This window comes from Neomonachus schauinslandi, chromosome 3 (genome assembly GCF_002201575.2).
Source record: "Neomonachus schauinslandi chromosome 3, ASM220157v2, whole genome shotgun sequence".
Classification (NCBI taxonomy): domain Eukaryota; kingdom Metazoa; phylum Chordata; class Mammalia; order Carnivora; family Phocidae; genus Neomonachus; species Neomonachus schauinslandi.
Window position 1 is genome coordinate 100,351,151 of NC_058405.1, and position 18,580 is coordinate 100,369,730.

The 18,580-nt window shown below is 36.5% G+C and overlaps 1 protein-coding gene across 2 annotated transcripts in view; it reads right to left on the bottom strand.

Annotated features, from left to right (window-relative positions):
• The window catches only part of ZRANB3 (zinc finger RANBP2-type containing 3), a 279,821-nt gene that overhangs the window by 196,677 nt on the left and 64,564 nt on the right, over positions 1–18,580 (bottom strand). For both annotated transcript variants that reach the window (XM_021695825.1, XM_021695823.1), the window contains exon 2: positions 3,613–3,631. In XM_021695825.1, coding sequence (XP_021551500.1) covers positions 3,613–3,631 — 19 coding nt within the window. The remainder of the gene's footprint in view (positions 1–3,612; positions 3,632–18,580) is intronic.

The window sequence follows — 18,580 nt, forward strand, 5'->3', positions numbered from 1 at the left end:
AAAGAACAAGTTTTTTTTTTAAAGATTTTATGTATTTATTTGACAGAGAAAGAGCACGAGCAGGGGGAGGGGCAGAGGGAGAAGCAGGCTCCCCACTAAGCAGGAAGCCCAATGCGGACCTGAGCCAAAGGCAAACGCCTAACTGACTGAGCCACCCAGGCGCCCCAAGAACAATAGTTTTTAAATACTTGACAAATAAGGTAGGAAATGTGTAGATTTAATATTTTTCTGCATGTATATCCTATTAAATTACCTGGTTTGTGTTAATGTGAAACTATTCTTCACATTTATAATTTTTCTTTTTAAGTAGGCTCCATGCCCAGTGTGGAGCCCAGTGAAGGGCTTGAACTCACAACCTGGATATCAAGACCCAGGCCAAGATTAAGAGCTGGACGCTTAACCGACTGAGCCACCAGGTGCCCCTGCATTTACAACTTTTTAATGAATAAAGACTTTTAATAATTTTCAACTGAAGAACAAGGACAAAGTGGTTTACAAGTAATTATTAAAAAACAAGGTAACAGTGCAACAGCCTCACTGTGGACTGTGGTCTGAATTCCATTATTTATGGAACACAAATTGACAAGAGTTTCTGTATATTCATTACACAGTTCTTGAAACAATATTTAATTGCATTAAACCAAGATGCGGGGGGAGAATAGGAAGTGTTTAAAACAGTTTGTAAAGTTAATTTTATTAAATGTTGCAGCTTTGTTGTTCTCTAAAATTTAGTTTTCATTCCAATTTAAAGTTAATTATTACCTTATATACAGTAGATAGATTATATAAGTTCACAAGGAATGAATACATTAGAAAAAGATAATAGTGGAAAAATACTAGAAGGAGGAAAGGAGGAAAGATCACAGTAGACAGCTACATTACACAACACTCCAAGTGGGTATTCAAGCATTTAAAAAAAGGAGGTTTGATAGCAGAGATGTAAAATTGCCCTCCTAAGGCTTTTAGCTATTTGATAAGTCAAATATTCATCATATCAAAACATACTTTTTAATTTAAAAATCAGAAAAAGGTGGTTGACCTCCAAATTATAAACTACATTTCCTTCTCTGACTTGACTACCACTTTGTGATAAGAGCAAGAAAAGAACAGTATTAAAAAATCGAATGAAGGTCAAAACCAGAGTTCACATAATTTACATATATACAAGTTCTTTCTACTTCATCACTTTTAATTTACTAACTTTCATCCACATTAGTTTAGTAAGATTCCATAAAAATGGCATTTCAACTCTACTGCTAACAGAGGATATTAGAGGTTGTGAGCTATGATCTTACACTTGTGCATCACACTGTTGAGGATTCTTTTTTCATAATTAACATCACTGATAGGATTTAACATAATAACCCTGTAAAGTCGAATAGGTGCAAAAGAGGAAGTCTTTAAAATGTGGGTGAAAAGATGGGCGCCTGGGTGGCTCAGTTGGTTAAGTGACTGCCTTCAGCTCAGGTCATGATCCCAGGGTCCTGGGATCGAGTCCCACATCGGGCTCCCTGCTCTGCGGGGAGCCTGCTTCTCCCTCTCCTACTCCCCCTGCTTGTGTTCCCTCTCTCGCTGTGTCTCTCTCTGTCAAATAAATAAATAAAATCTTTAAAAAAAAAAAAAATGTGGGTGAAAAGAGACAAGTAATTATGATGGACACAAAGTAGAGTTTTTTTTTTAAAGTGCTGAGGAAATATTAAATAGTTCTTTTAAATTTATTAAATTAAGAAATAAGAATGTTGTTGTACAAATGGTGTTGAAATCACTCAATATGTGACAAGTGCTATGAAACTGTAAATAGTAAGAGATGAGGAAAAGCAGTTGGTATAATGAAAAACTCGTACCGGCTAAAGGCTCATCATGAACTCTACACAATTCTTAGTCTAATGTTAACTGAGGAGAAGCAGGAGTTGGTTGAAGAAAAGTTAAGAAGGCTTAAGGGGCCAATCAAGTGTTTCTTTTAATCCATGAACACTTCCATAGATTTAAGACCCATTCAAATGTCTCTATGACGTCTCCATGACATCAAAGTAAAGAACAAAGTAGCAATGACATAACACAGCTGTTAAGATTTTCCCTCTCTATCACCTGTGGAGAGATTATCAAGATGGTTGTTACCTGATACAGTATAATCTCTATGGACATAAAATTGATCTGTTTAAAAACTGATATAGAGGTGCCTGGGTGGCTCAGTTGGTTGAGCGTTGGACTCTTGGTTTTGGCTCAGGTGGTGATCTCAGGATTGTGGGATCGAGCCCCATGTTCCTTCAGATTCTCTCTCCCTTTCTCTCTCTCTCCCTCCCCCACCACTCCTCCCCCTGCTCACTTACACACTCTCTCTCTCTCATAAATAAATAAAATCTTTAAATGGACTGCCATAAAAAACTGATATAAACACACACATGCATCTATGTATGTATCACACATATATTTTATATATATTATATAAAATGCTTATGCCTAGTTTTGAGGTTTTGAAGGATGAGTTTACATTTCTATTTGGTGAAAACACCCAGGGACTAAAAACGTGAGCCTCTTTCAGTCATTTTGGGCTCACAAATTTATTAATTTATGAAGAGACTTTTGGAATTCATCCTGTTCCAAAATAGAAATTGCTGCTATTTCCCAAATGTCTATGTCCTGTCCCTTCAATTACATTGTTGAAATTCTTCATAGGCAATGACTGTTTCTAACTCCTAACATCTAATCTAAACAAATGCCTATAGAATAAAGAGTTCAAACTAAAAACTTCAGTAATCATAAATCAGCATAAACCAAGAAACCTTGTATCAAACTTTCTGCACAGCATTCATGTTCATGTTATACCCTTATTCATTCTTTTTCCTAAAGAAGAGACTGTGGAGATCAGCCATTGGTGAGTCTATATGTAACTAAAGCTAAGACAGTCAATTGGGAGAATCTCTTTGGTTCCACTTTTATTTCTTAAAAAATTCAGTATGTTTTCTTCATTTCTGTTTTTTAAACGTTTTGCTGTTACTTTTAAAGGCATCATAAAAACAGCAACACATTTCTCAAACTGAATAAAAATGAGAACTTTATTGATTCACACTACTGAGAATGTATGTAAAGAGTATCATAATTTATACAACAAGAACTTCCATTTTAGTGAGAAAACATGAATATTATATGTAAGTACATGGTACTTAAATGTATCAAACTGTTTTGTTTAGTGATAATAAAGTAACACTTTAATATTATGTTTCACACTCATAGGAAACAATTAACAATAACTTCTAGAGTAAATTCTTAAAATTCAACTTTTAAGTAAGCAGTATTATGACAAAAAGAGTCAGTTTCATTTGAGGCTGAATTTAAGCACATTCATGCTTTCTCTGCCAAGAACATAAAATTTTGGATCACTAATGTTAATATGTTTCAAGTACACACCTTGCATGCACGTGTGTGTATATTCACAAGCACAAACACATACACAACACATTCATTCTCATTCTCTTTATCTGTCCCCTCTCCTTCTCTCTCTATATATAGACAGAGTGTCATTTGGAAAGACAAAGAATACACGGTAAATAGTAGACACCAAAAATTGGTTGTGGAATTTTATAAAAGATGTAAAAATCATGAAACACTTACTTCATCAGCCACCATACACCTGGAAAAAAATAAAAATAAAACCAAGTTAATATTTTAATGATCAAAGTCACCCATTTTAAAAGTTTTGATTAAGTAGCTTGCCAGAAAACAGTTTACAAATGTTAAAAGTACTAATCCAGAGAGACATGTTTACAAGTGTGCTTGAGAACATGGGCCAGTGCTGATTTTGTAAGACTCTCCAGCGGCCAATGGCATATGGGTATGCAGGAGGGTTAGCTTCAGAAATGTTCCCCACGTCCACCCATGGCGATACTTACAATAACCCTTCAAAAATGAGGGCAACATGGCAAGTGATTGTACCAATGAATGCCCTCCTTACCAATAAATCTTAAAATTGGCCTTCTCTAGAGATGAGAAGAATGCTGTATTAAAGTACAAAAAAATATATCTTAGCCACATATTAGCATGTTATACCTACAATTTTATAGCTATATTATATATGCTAAGCCTATTTTCAAGCTGAATTTTGGTTTCTAATACTATTTGGCTAAATTTTCTCTTCTCTATTCTTTCTTATTCATCAATAGAAGTAAATTCTGTCCACTGAAAATTGAAGATAGGGGTCAGAAACCGAGAAAACAAAGAACAAAAAGAAAGAATACCAGGTGTGGTTAGGATCATGAGGGGTCCCTTAGAAACACTGAGTACGTCATATGGGGAAAAGCCAATCTTGTAACTGAGGGGATTTCCAGACAACCTAGAAAACACTTGAATATTAGAATTAGAAAGGAATAAAGTACTTATTTCCATTCTCTTCTTCCCTTATTCCCAATGGTCTTAACATTACACAGTTTTATAAGATTTCTTTTAAAATAAAACACAAACTAAGAATTTGGTAATAAATATACCATCAAAGGATAAGTTATAGGTAAAATGGAATTTCAATCTTAGAAAAAAAAGTCAGGTTACATAATGAGTATTTTTAGAGAAAAATAAAATACAAATACTTGAACTGAAATTGAAAACATATTCAAAAGTAAAAAAGTGTATTACATGTTTTGCAAACAAGTCTAACAAACAGAAAACTAAAAAATAATTTAAAAACATGATTTATTCCCAGAAAGGTCCACATGCATACTTATTTTTTCATTTTAAAATGCAATTCAAATTTGGTAAAGATGTCACTTGAAGTGTATATTAAGTGTCTACTATGTACCTAGCACTGTTCTAAGTGCTAGAGATACAGAGCAGTGAATTACAGAGTTCTTTCTTCATAAAGGGTGCCTGGAAGAAGACAATAAGCAAACATGTGGCTTAAGTGGTAAAAGGTGCTAATAAAACTCAAACAGGGTAAGGTGGTATAGGGCCACATAGAAAAGGATCAGTTCCATAGAATGGTAGGGAACAGTCTTTATGATAAGGCAGTATGAAGAGATTTGAGCAAGACATAATTTAAAAAAATATTTTTTATTTAAATTCAGTTTAGTTAACATATACTATACTATTAGTTTCAGGGGTAGAATTTAGTGATTCATCAGTAGCATAGAACACCCAGTGCTCATTACATCAAGTGCCCTCCTTAATGCCCATCACCCAACTATCCCATACCCCTACCCACCTCTCCTCCAGCAATCCTGTTTGTTACATGCATAAGCCAGTATCTCCTACAGTCTGCCTCCCTCTCTGTTTTTATCTTTATGTTTCCTTCCCTTTCCCTATGCTCATAGGTTTTGTTTCTTAAATTCCACATACGTGTGAAATCATATAGTATTTGTCCTTCTCTGACTTATTTCAATTAGCACCCTCTAATTCCATCCATGTTGTTGCAAATGGCAAGATTTCATTCTTTTTGATGGCTGAGTAATATATATACCACATCTTCTTCATCCATTCATCTGTCAATAGACATCTGGGCTCTTTCCATTCTTTGGCTATTGTGGACATTGCTGCTATAAACACTGTGGTGCATGTGCCCCTTTGAATCACTATGTTTGTATTCCTTGGAAAAATACCCAGTAGTGCAATGGCTGGGTCATAGGGTAGTCCTATTTTTAACTTTTGGAGGACCCTCCATACTGTTTTCCAGAGTGGCTGCACCGGTTTATATTTCCACCAACAGGGTAAGAAGGTTCCTCTTTCTCTGCAACCTCACCAACATCTATTGTTTCCTGAGTTGTTCATTTTAGCCATTCTGACCAGTGTGAAGCAGTATCTCATTGCGGTTTTGATTTCTATTTTGATGCCAAGTGATGTTGAGGATTTTTTTCATGTGTCTGCTGGCCATTTGAATGTCTTCTTTGGAGAAATGTCTGTTCATGTGAGCAAGACACAAATTTAATGAGGAAGAGAATTGTTGAGAAAATCTGGAAGAAGACTATTCTTTTTTTTTTTTTTTAAGATATTGTTCATTCATTTGAGACACAGAGATACAGAGAGAGAGAGAGCGAGCATGAGCAGGGGGAGAGGCAGAGGGAGAGGTAGAAGCAAGCTCCCCGCTGAGCCGGGAGCCAAATGCGGGGCTCGATGCGGGGCTCGATCCCAGGACCCTAGGATCATGACCTGAGCCAAAGGCTTAACCATCTGAGTCACGCAGAAGCAGCCCTGGAAGCCCTGAGCCCTGTTAGAAGAGTATTCTTAAACAAAGTGATCAGCAAGGGCAAGGGCCCTGAGATAAGAGGGTTATGATGCAGTTAAGAAGGAACAAGGAAGCTAATGTGACTAACATGCACTAAGTCATGAAAATGATAGAAAATAAGGTTGGAAGGCAGCTGGGAGAGCCGTATGGCATGGAGAGCCTCATAAGCGATTGCATGGAGTTTGGCTTTTCTTAGAAGCCTTTGGAGGGAAGCAACATTTTACCTTTTAAAAAGATTACTCTGGCTTATATGGAATAAACTGTAGAGGGCAAGAGCAGAAGCAGGAAGAACAGTAAGGAAGCACCTGCAGTAGACCAAGAGGGAAATAATGAGGTACAGATGAGTGGTAGAGCTAGAGGGGGTAAGAAGTGATCAATTTAGGTACATTCTGAAAGTACAGCCAATAGGATTTGTTGATCAATTGGGATGTGGATGTAAAAATAAAACAGAGAAGTCAAGAATGAATCTTAAGATACTGGCTTATGCAATTAACCCTAAAAAATGGTGGAGATGCCATTCACTGTGATGAGAAAGACTCAGGAGAAGTAGGTCTGGTGATGACAATCAAGCATGGGACACGCAACCTTTGTATCCATTAGATTACCATGTCGAAATGTTAAGTAGGCAACTGGATATGTGCATCAAGGGAATGGTAAGGACTAGGTAAGGACCAGGATTCCTGCAGTTAAGGACAGTTCAACAACAAGACATGATTTTCAATGAGTCATCATAGAAAAACAACTGACCACGTCTCTCTCTGTCAAATAAATAAATTCTTAAAAAAAAAAAAAAAAAACAACTATCCATAAATGGAAAAACCAAGGCTGGCATTGGAATTATCATGATCAACACTAGAAGCTAAAAAACCATGAACAAGGATCCGGACTACCTGAACAGAAAGCAGAACTCATGAATCTTTATTCTAGCCAAGATACCCATTACTTGTAAGCAACGGCAAAAAGATATTTGAGGCCAACCAATATCTCCAAAATTATAAAACACAAGTAAACCAGAAAAGGAAAAACTACTTAAGAAAATAACCAAACAAAAAACACACCTTAACACAGATTCAAGACAGGAGAAGATAAAAAGGAAATCTAGTCAGCAATGAAGCTTCATATGCATGAATTTAATGGATGATGTGTATTCTACATAAGGACTCTAGAAGCAGAAGGGACATATTCTGAAAATCTGTAAGTGAAAAATTAAAGAGATTTTTTTTATTACCTCTCTTTAATTTTTCACTTACAGAAAAGGAGAGGGGGTATTAAAACTATTCTAAAGCAGAACACCAAACATAATTTTTAAAGTCAGGAAACTAAATGAAATCACCTAGGGAGTAAGAGTATAGGAAGAAGAGGAGAGAGCTATGGCTGACCCCTGTAGCACTTCAACAAACAGGGGTACGAAGTGGAAAAGGACCCAGCAAAAGGGACTGAAAAGGAGTGTCCAGTAATGTAAAAAGATACAACAGGAGTATGATGCCCTGGAAGCCAAAGAAAGACATTTTTTTGAGAAGGGGAGAATGAACAACTATAGTAAATGCTCTTAAAAACATCTAGTAAAATGAGGTCTGAAAATTGACCATGTGCTTTGGGAGGAGATCATTCATAACTCTGATAAGAGCAACTTTGATAAAATGGTAGGAGACAAAAGCCTCCCTTGAGTGGGTTCAAGAGGGAATGGGAAGAGAGGAAGGGGAGAGAGTAAATAGAGATTACTGTCACAAAGAATTACCCTGTAAAGGGAAGAAGAGAAACATGGTAGTAGTTGGCAGGAAAACTAGGGTCCAGAGAACTTATTTATTTAGTTAGTTATTTTTATTTTATTTTTTTTTAATTTTATTTTATTATGTTATGTTAGTCACCATACAATACATCATTAGTGTTTGATGTGGTGATCCATGATTCACGGTTTTTGTAGAACACCCAGTGCTCCTTGCAGTACGTGCCCTCCTTAATACCCATCACCGGGCTAATTCCCCCCTCCCCCCTCCCCTCTAAAACCCTGTTTGTTTCTCAGGTCCATAGTCTCTCATGGTTCATCTCTCCCTCCAATCCCCCGCCCCATTATTCCCTTCCTACTCCTAATGTCCTCCATGCTATTCCTTATGTTCCACAAATAAGTGAAACCATATGATAATTGACTTTCACTGCTTGACTTATTTCACTTAGCATAATCTCCTCCAGTCCCATCCATGTTGATGTAAAAGTTGGGTATTCATCCTTTCTGATGGCTGAGTAATACTCCATTGTATATATGGACCACATCTTCTTTATCCATTCACCTGTTGAAGAGCATCTCGGCTCTTTCCACAGTTTGGCTATTGCGGACATTGCTGCTATGAACATTGGGGTTCATATGGCCCTTCTTTTCACTACATCTGTGTCTTTGGGGTAAATACCCAGGAGTGCAATTGCTGGGTCACAGGGTAGCTCTATTTTTAATTTTTTGAGGAACCTCCACACTGTTTTCCAAAGTGGCTGTACCAACTTGCATTCCCACCAACAGTGTAAGAGGGCTCCCCTTTCTCCACAACCTTCCAACATTTGTTGTTTCTTGCCTTGTCAATTTTTGCCATTCCAACTGGTATAAGGTAGTATCTCAGGGTGGTTTTAATTTGCATTTCCCTGATGGCTAATGATGATGAACACAGAATAGGAGAAGATATTTGCAAATGACACTACAGATAAAGGGCTGGTATCCATGATCTATAAAGAACTTCTCAAACTCGACACCCAAAAAACAAATAATCAAGTTGAAAAATGGGCAGAAGACATGAACAGACACTTCTCCAAAGACGACATACAAATGGCTAAGAGACACATGAAAAAATGTTCATCATTATTTATTTTTATTTTTTTAAGATTTTATTTATTTATTTGATAGAGAGAGAGAGAGCACAAGTAGGCAGAGAGGCAGGCAGAGGGAGAAGGAGAAGCAGGCTCTCCGTTGAGCAAGGAGCCCAGTGTGGGACTTGATCCCAGGACCCTGGGATCAGCTGCAGTCGCATAACTAACTGAGCCACCCAGACGCCTGGGAGAAGACTTTTTTATAAACATAGAATAGTAAAAATAGCCCAATAAATACCTTACTGATCCTATGAGTGAAATATCTAGCAGGCAGGTAGAAGTGTGAATTAGGAACTAAAGAATCAAGTCAAGACAATAAATAAAAATGAGAAAGTAGCTATGCATGAGATGATCATAGAAGAAACAGAAATGAATGGGGTTCTCATGTGGAAATTGTAAAAAGATGGAGAGGAATTTTTCATGGCTAGACCCTTGGGAAACAGTCTCATTTAGGAAAAAAAAAGGGAAGGAAGAGAAGTGTTCAAAGAAAACACGGATCAGGGTCTAAGAAGCCCAGGGGAAATACATTCACAAGAAAGTAAATGGGTTAACAGTATCCAAATACCACAAAGATGTTGCAAAGGATGAGGGCTAAAAGGCCATCATAAAAGTTACCAGGAGCTTACTTGTAAGCATTATGCAAAAGTGGTTAAGAAGATGGTGGGCAGCAAAAAAGGGAGTCAACAGATACAGAGTAATTAAAAAGAAACTTTGGTAGCAAAAGAAAAAAAAAAAGATTAAAAATAGAGCAGTAGCTACAGAACATGTTGGAAACCTTAAGAGTGGGCAAGGAGTTAATACTGTGAAAGAAAACAAGGAAGCTGACTGATGAAGACCTAACCGTGCTACCATAATTTAAAAAGGGAAAATATGGCCAATACAATTTCTTACTTCAGAGAAATTTTATACCACATTTGATGAAGCTAAATTCTACTTTGTAATCAAAAGACTATACCCATAACCACAGTTATTCATAGAAATAAAAATACCCTTTTTTCCCATTGGGAAATGGCAAACACAATGTGAGTTACAGAGACTTTAACCTACAGCTAAAAAGAAAACTTCCTTCTTTAAAGGAATATCCATTGTATTTGCCAAGCCTGGTTTGATGTGCCAACAGCTATATAATTCTATCTGAATTTTACAAGCAATTCAGTTTTCCAATGTTACAAAAAATAAGTAATATTCTTTGTTCCAAATTCATGTTAATTGCTTGAATTATAATTTATCCAGCTTGGCTGCAGACATCAAAAAGCAACTTTTCATTTCACTGAGTTGTTCCCAAAACCTTGAGGCTCCTTACATTAATCTTCCACTTACAGTATCAAGACATATATATTCCAGTGTTTGCAGCAGCCATATCTTTGGATGCACATGCTCAGTGTTTGCTATTTTTAACTCAAATTTTCATACAGTTAAAAGAGAAAACCCTAAACAGCATTATACTTTTCTGAGAATCATTTTACCCACCAGCTAAATTTCTAATCTAAGACTCACAGAACTGAACAATTTGTATTTAACTCAAACCTTTTCTCCAATTTCTTTCTATTAAAAAAACCCACCTTTTTAATAAATAACATCCATATTTCTTGAATATATCATGTCTAAAAAGAAAACAGCAAAAGAATATTTTGGTAACACTGCAGCAAGAGAACAACAAGAGAATATTTTGGTAACACTGATAATTCAGCAAGGTGAACACATGTAAAATGAACATATGTAAGATGTTTGGAATCGTAAGTGCAGAAATCAGGACTTGGTACCTGAACACAAGATCTGCTTAGTCAATTACCATGCATGCTTTGGCCTCAGAAGTGGGCTATTTCCTCTGGGAAAATATTAACCTTCTAGGTATTTATATGCAATCTGTCCTTTAGAAAGAATCAACCATTTATATACTAAACCATATTATATCTCATACTACCCTTTAGTATATGTGTATAACTGACCAGTGCTAACTTACTGTAACTTTAATAAACCCCACACACTCTCCCCAAAGACAAAGCTACAGGGACCATGGGTTCAGAAGATCAAATCGTAATACTTTTTCCAGCCAGAGAAAAGTCTCAAAATACTTCCCCCATAACTATAAAAGTTCAACATAATAAAATGGACTTTATTTTGTTTAGCTTTAATATTATTTATTTTTTGAACAGGGGATATATCCACATGTACACGATTCAAGAGGTACAAAAGTGGAAAGTCTCTCTCCAATCTCTATTCGTCAAGGGTGTCCCAGATATTAGCTGCTCTGAAGATGACAAAGTTACCAATTTCTTGTGTAGCCTTTTAGAAATATTCTGTTTAAGTATGTGTGTATATATAAGTATTATTATATATATACACACATATATATCTAATAACATTAGATTTAACCTTTCCTGATCTTGTGTAAAATCCCGAAAGTGCACCATATAGCATGTAACAGTCTGTGATTCTTACCCTTGGGCCAGAAATTTCTGTTTAAAATTAAAATTACAAAACAACAGTATTTATTTTGGTTGCATGTCAAATCAGTCTGCCCCATTTCTGTAAAAGCTTAAAGCAGTGCTTTTATTTACAAGTATATGATTAAATATATCCTAGACCTCTATATCCAGCTTCTTTGTCTCATCTATTTTATGAAATGACTAAGGAAAGTAGGCTGAGCTGTGATCAAATGAGGTAAGAGAGTACTTTGTAAATGGAAAAAACTTTATTGTTGTTTTGCTGGTGATAAGTTCTGTTCAACAAATAACTATGCTCACTGTCAGTAAATAAATACTGGCAATGGATATAGGGGAGTTAGAGAGGACAGGAGCTTCAAGTTTAGGCATTAAAAACATAAGGAGGGGTGCCTGGGTGGCTCAGTCATTAAGCGTCTGCCTTCGGCTCAGGTCATGATCCCAGCGTCCTGGGATTGAGCCCCACATCGGGCTCCCTGCTCCATGGGAAGCCTGCTTCTCCCTCTCCCACTCCCCTGCTTGTTTTCTCTCTCTCGCTGTCTCTCTCTGTCAAATAAATAAATCTTAAAAAAAAAAAAAAGAAGAAGGAAATGTGACTGACTTTAAAAACTGGTTTTATAAACAATGTTTCCTTTAGGATGCAATGCAAGAATAGAAACTCAACTCAAAATGGTTCAATCACTAAAAATAATTAATATATCACATAATTCATAACAAGAAATTCAGGAGTGGGATGGTTACAGGGTGGTTAATTCCACAGCCCACTCATGTCATCTTTCTATTCTGTCATCCTAAGTAGCTCCAGACAATTCATCCTTACCCACCAATGTTCAGAAGCACAGGAAATGTGTACTTAAAGAATTCTCGAGTTTGTTAATAGGGAAGGAAGAGGAGAAAGACTTTAGGTAAAGCAACTCACATCTGCTGCACCTGTTATGACTTTGAAAACCAAATTAAGGGGCACCTGGGTGCCTCAGTAGGTTAAGTGTCTGCCTTCGGCTCAGGTCATGATCCTGGGGTCCTAAGATCCAGCCCCACATTGGGCTCCCTGCTCAGTGGGGAGTCTGCTTGTCCATCTCCCTCTGCCTCTCCCCCGGCTCGTGCAGTGCTTGTACTCTCTCTCTCTCAAATAAATAAAATCTCAAAAAAAGAAAAAGAAGACCAAGTTAAAAGGGTATTTGGTGTTTTGTTTTCTTTTAGTTCTTTTTACCCATTATGAAACACGAGTCATACAGAAAGGGCATAAAAGGTACCTAAAAGATATGGGGTAATATGAACAAATCCTTTGTATACCAAAAACGAAGTAAGTTTTTAAAAAGAATTGCTTTTTCTGTTCATAAGCATTAAAAAAAATTAAACTAGTCCCTAATGCTTGATAATATCTTGAAAATACTGTGCTTCACTAGTCTGACTTCATTAGCACAAAATTGCCCCATAACTTTTACTAATAAGAGCAAAACAGGAAAAAATCTCTGCATTCACCTAGATGGCTTTAAAAAAAAAAGGTGTGTATCAGCTGTTTTGAGAGAATTATTTTTGTTTTCAGGATGTATAATAATTCCCACTGGGCCATTATATCACATACTAGCTTTTACACAATTATTTATTCTTGTTTATAGAGCTTCAGGTCAAAAAAGTTGATTATTCCTATAGCAATTAGTGGAAGATTTTTAGGGCTTAGTTAGATAATAACATTCCTTAGAATATATTAGAGCTACAAACAAAATATAGTTTATATAAAAAGAAACCAAGGAGTAAGTTAGGTCTGCTTGATCTAGTCTAAAGTGATTTTAAAAGTAGAAAAAATGATTCATAGTATCAAAATGGCTTTGTTAATAAAGACAGGTACATCAGTGATACTTAAATGTTGACAGGCAGATAAATAAGTTAAATAATTTATTACAAATTAAGAGCCTCTCTCAGAATATAATAGAACACTAACCTTTATTTATGAATTCCTTTTTTGCCTGGTTTTGGATTTAATGAATTATATGTAAAATCTGAAAATATTTCAAAATGAGAACACATTTACAAAGAATAAACCACAAAATAAAAACAACTCAATTTACTATCATATTTTTCAATTTACTTCTTCAATGACAGACACTTGAGCCCACTTGCACATAATAAAAAGCCAAACAGTAACGGCTAAAATAGACAGGATTATTTTCTACCTTTCTACCACCACACCCCCCTCCTTAACAAGAAGTTTGGAGTTAGGAAGTCCACGCTGGAGCAGTGGCCAGGTACCAGAGTCACCTACAGCCTTCTTGTCCTTTCCTTCCAGGTAGGTCAAAAGACAGCTGGCACAGTTCCAGGTTTGGCATCAATGTCTGATGCAGGAAGAAAGGAAGAGGATAAAAGGGCATCTGCCAAACAAGTCAACTCTATTTTAGCAAGGTTTCCCAGAATCATCATCCAGTGACTTCTACTGGTGTCTCATTGGCCACACAGTACCACATAACCACTCCTAATCAAAACGGAGTTTAGAAAAAAGTGTTTCAGCTGGTCACATAGACCCCACGCCCAGGGTTATATTTGTGAAGGAAAAGGTAAGAAGGGATTTGGGAAAACAATCTCAGGCTCTGCCACAAATTCCAAGAGCAATTTTAGGTAAGAGTGATTTGGAAACACTGTAGCCTGTATTGCATACAGATCAAGTCAGCTCTGAGGTTTTATTGAAATCTGTATCAAATAGGTATATGGCCATGGCTATACTCAAGAAGAAAAGAAGTTCTTCATTTCATATTGACTATCACAGTTACTGATAATGAAAGTTAGAAGTTTGGAAGCTAGAAAAATCAATTCTCTTATTACTATGATGCTCTGCATGCATGCACTCCTATGTTTCAGGTGACATTTCAATTATTTCACTTTCCTCTATTCCAACTATTGTAAAAACCTCTACTCATTCAGTGTTCCACAATAACAAGTATTTAGCCTGAGTATGTGCAGGAGGAAAGATGCCTCATTCAATCTGAAATGTAAAACAGCATCAAATATACCCACAACTGAATAAAGTAGTTATTCAGATAATCCAGAAACTTTTAGAGTACTATTTTTTAGATTATAATCCACATGAAAACTCAGCACTAAACAATTAAAAACAAGAATTCTGACTCCTTTAAAACAAAAGTTTGCAAATTACTGTCCATGGGCCAAATCCGGCCTATCAGTTATTTTTGTAAATAAAGTTTTATCAGAATACAGTGCAGCTCATTCACTTACATATTATTAATGGCTACTTTTGTGTGACTAAGACAGAACTGAGTAGTAGTAACAGGGATTGTATGGCAAGGAAAGTCTAAAATATTTACTATCTGGCCCTTAATAGAAAAAGTTTGCCAATCTCGGTCTTAGAATACATTCATGAACTACCTTTAATGACCTAAAGGCAGCTTCTGGTACAGTGCCAAAGGGTTATGAATTTTGTTTGGTAAATAAAACCTTTCTATTAACACTGCATGGAGAAACAAAATGTGGATTTATCAGAAGAATGAGCAAAGCCCATACCAATAGATGTATTTTATGGGACTAAGTTCAAAGAACCGTGCCTGAGTATAAAAACAGAATTGTTATAAATTCAGAATTGAGGAAATACAAAATAATAGTTGAGAAAGAAATCAGATGCCACAGATAGAAAGAGCTACAATGTCACACAGACAGCCAACTGGAGAAAAAGTAGTCTCAAATTGATAAAATTTTGTGCTTCACTTCCTCTGGCCAAATACTGAGATCTTTCTCTTTCAAAAGCATGTTATCAGCATTCTTCACAAATAGCATTCTAAGTACAACTCAATTATAAGAACAACAAAGAATATTAAGCAATATAACATTTCTTACAACATTTTGACATCATTATCTTGTGATTTAATGTGCCTAGAAAAAAAATCTGCTGCCCAATCTTATATGTTTTTTCAAGAATATAAATTGAATGTCTATAAAAAGCCAATCTAGGAATTGAGGTGAACTACAGTTTCTTATGTCCTCATGCCCATTACTTCCTGGGTGTAACTTAGTAAGTGCTACTCTAAACCTTGAGTCTGTGGCCTTAGTTCCCATACCCCTGAACATATTTTAAAAATCTGTGAATTTTAGTTGATGGCATATATAATACATCACCTACTGAATGTACCCTTAAGAACCTAATGCTATCTGAGGTTGTAGTTTAAAAACACTGTATTTCTTTTTTCCAGCTTTACCGAGGTTTGACTGACAAATAAAAATTAAATATATTTAAGGTATACAATGAGATGTTTTGAGAAATATATATATATATTTGAGATATATAGTGAAATGATTACCACAATCAAGTTAATTAACATATCCATCCCCTCAGTTACCATTTTTGTGTGTATGTGGTGAGAACACTTGAAATCTACTCTCTTAACATTTCAAGTATACAAGATATGATTATTAACTACAGTCACCATGCTGTGTTTTAGGTCTTCAGAACTTATTCATCTTACAACTGAAAGTTTGTACCCTTTGACCAACATCTCTTTTCCCTACATCCCAGTAACCACCATTCTACTCTATTACATTGAATTTGACTTTTTTTTTTAGATTTCACGTATAAGTGAGACTAAGCATTATTTCTCTTTTTACGTCTGGCTTATTTCACTCAGCATAATGTCCTCATTTCATCTATGTTGTCACACATGGCAGGACTAACTTCTTTTTTAAGGTTAAATAATATAGGGGCACCTGGGTAACTCAGTTGTTAAGTGTCTGCCTTCGGTTCAGGTCATGATCCCAGCATCCTGGGATCGAGCCCCGCATCAGGCTCCCTGCTCAGCGGGAAGCCTGCTTCTCCCTCTTCAGCTCTTCCAGGCTTCTGTTCCCTCTCTTGCTATCTCTAACAAATAAATAAGTAAAATCTTTAAAAAAAAAAAAAGGGTTGAATAATACACTCGTGTGTGTGTGTGTGTGTATGTGTAAGCCACAACCATTTTCTCTATCCAGTCATCCACTAACCATGGCTATCTTATTTTGGCTACTGTGAATAATGCTGCAATGAATATAGGAGTGAAAATATTCCAGATAGGGATTTCATTTCCTTTGGATATATACCCAGAAATATGATTGTTGGGTCATGTGATAGTTCTATGTTTAATATTTTGAGGAACCTCCATACTGTTTTCCATAATAGCTGCACCAATTTACAGTGCTACCAACAGTGCACAAAGGTTCCCTTTTCTCCACATCCTCATGAACACTTCTTAAATCTTTCAACTTTTTAATAATAGCTCTCCTAGCAGGTGTGAGATGATACCTCATTGTGATTTTGATTTATTTGTATATCCCTGAAGATGAGTGATGTTGAGAACATTTTCATGTACCTATTGGCTATTTGTATATCTTTTACAAAAATGTCTATTCAAGTCCGTAGCCCATTTTTTGATCAGGGTATTTGTTTTTTGCTTTTGAGTTGGAGGTGTTTCTTATATATTTTTGATATAAACCCTTTAATAGATAAACAGTTTGCAAATATTTTCTCCCATTTCATAGGCTGCCTTCTCACTTTGTTTCCTTTGCTGTGCAGAAACTTTTTAGTTTGAGGTAGTCCTGTTGATTTATTTTTGTTGCCAAAAAAAAGAAATCATCACCATGATCAATGTCTAGGAGCTTACGTCCTCCTATGTTTTCTTCTAGGAGTTTTATAGTTTCAGATCTTATAAATGAGTCTTTAATCCGTTGTGGGTTGATTTCTATGTATGAGGTAAGAAAAGGGGGGTGCCTGGGTCAATTAAACGTCTGCCTTCAGCTCAGGTCCCGATCCCAGGGTCCTGGGATTGAGCCCTGGGTAGGGCTCCCCGCTCAGCAGGGAGTCTGCCTCTCCCTCTCCATCTGCCTCTCCCCCAGCTCAAATATTTGAGGGAGAGCATGAGAGAGAGAGAGCACAAGTTGTGGGCGGGGGAAGCAGGAGTAGGTAGGGATAAAGGTTGAAGGATAACTTCAGCCTCACTCTTGTTCTAGGTCTTTACAGCAACAGAATATCATATTGAAAGCATAGCCACCAGCACACTGCAAGAGTACAGCAGGGGACAGGCATGGGAAGCCCACTGTACTCCACATATGTAATCAAAGTTACTAATGCAAATGATGATTTACAGCATTTACTCCTCAGATTAAAATTAGGTTTTTGGGGGTGCCTGGGAGGCTCAATCAGTTAAGCATCTGACTCTTGATTTTGGCTTAAGTCATGATCTCAGGGTTGTGAGACTGAGCCCTGTGTCAGGTTTTGCACTGGGCATGGAGGCTGCTTGGGATTCTCTCTCTCCCCCTTCCTTTGCCCCTCCCCCCACCTCTCTCCCTCTCTTAAAAGAAAAAGGAATTAGGTTTTTGGCTAAAGAAATGAAGAAAGGTTTCTGATTAAAGAGAAGTTTTAGGAAGAAGTAAAGCTACATTATATGTTCAAATGTTATCTTTAACTAGAAATCTTTCTTATTTCTTCACCACAGTGAATCCATCTTAACATGACAATAAATGAATTTTCTTTAAAAAACATAAACCCATAGGACAGAGGGAAAAAATAGCAAGCAAATTTCAGAAGGTGAAACCAGATGCACAACTGAAAAGCACCTTAGCAGACCTAAAAGTGAAACCCTACTTCAGCAAAAATAAAGCTGAAAAGCAATGTGACTGGCACTGAGGAACCCCCAAAGAGCTCAGAAAGTGGCACAATAAGGTACATTTGCAAGTAGGGTAAAAATAGGGAAGAAAACAGTATGATTTGTTAAAAGCTTATGAAACAGTTAAACTCCCAGATTCCCTACTTCATACAATGTCCTCCCACACCCTATCAAAGGTCTGAGTATATCTTCTGGAGAGAGTGAAGCAGAGTATATCACTAGACAGAGAAAGATCACTAGACATTTAAGAACAACTAATAATATTAAAGACAGATAATATTCAAAACACACTGAAAGAAAGTTGAAGGAAATCATGACTATTTAAAGAGAAAATAACTCAAGAAAAACTGTCATTAATATTCTCAGAGAGGAGGGGTGCCTGGGTGGCTCAGCAGTTAAGCGTCTGCCTTCGGCTCAGGTCATGATCCCAGAGTCCTGGG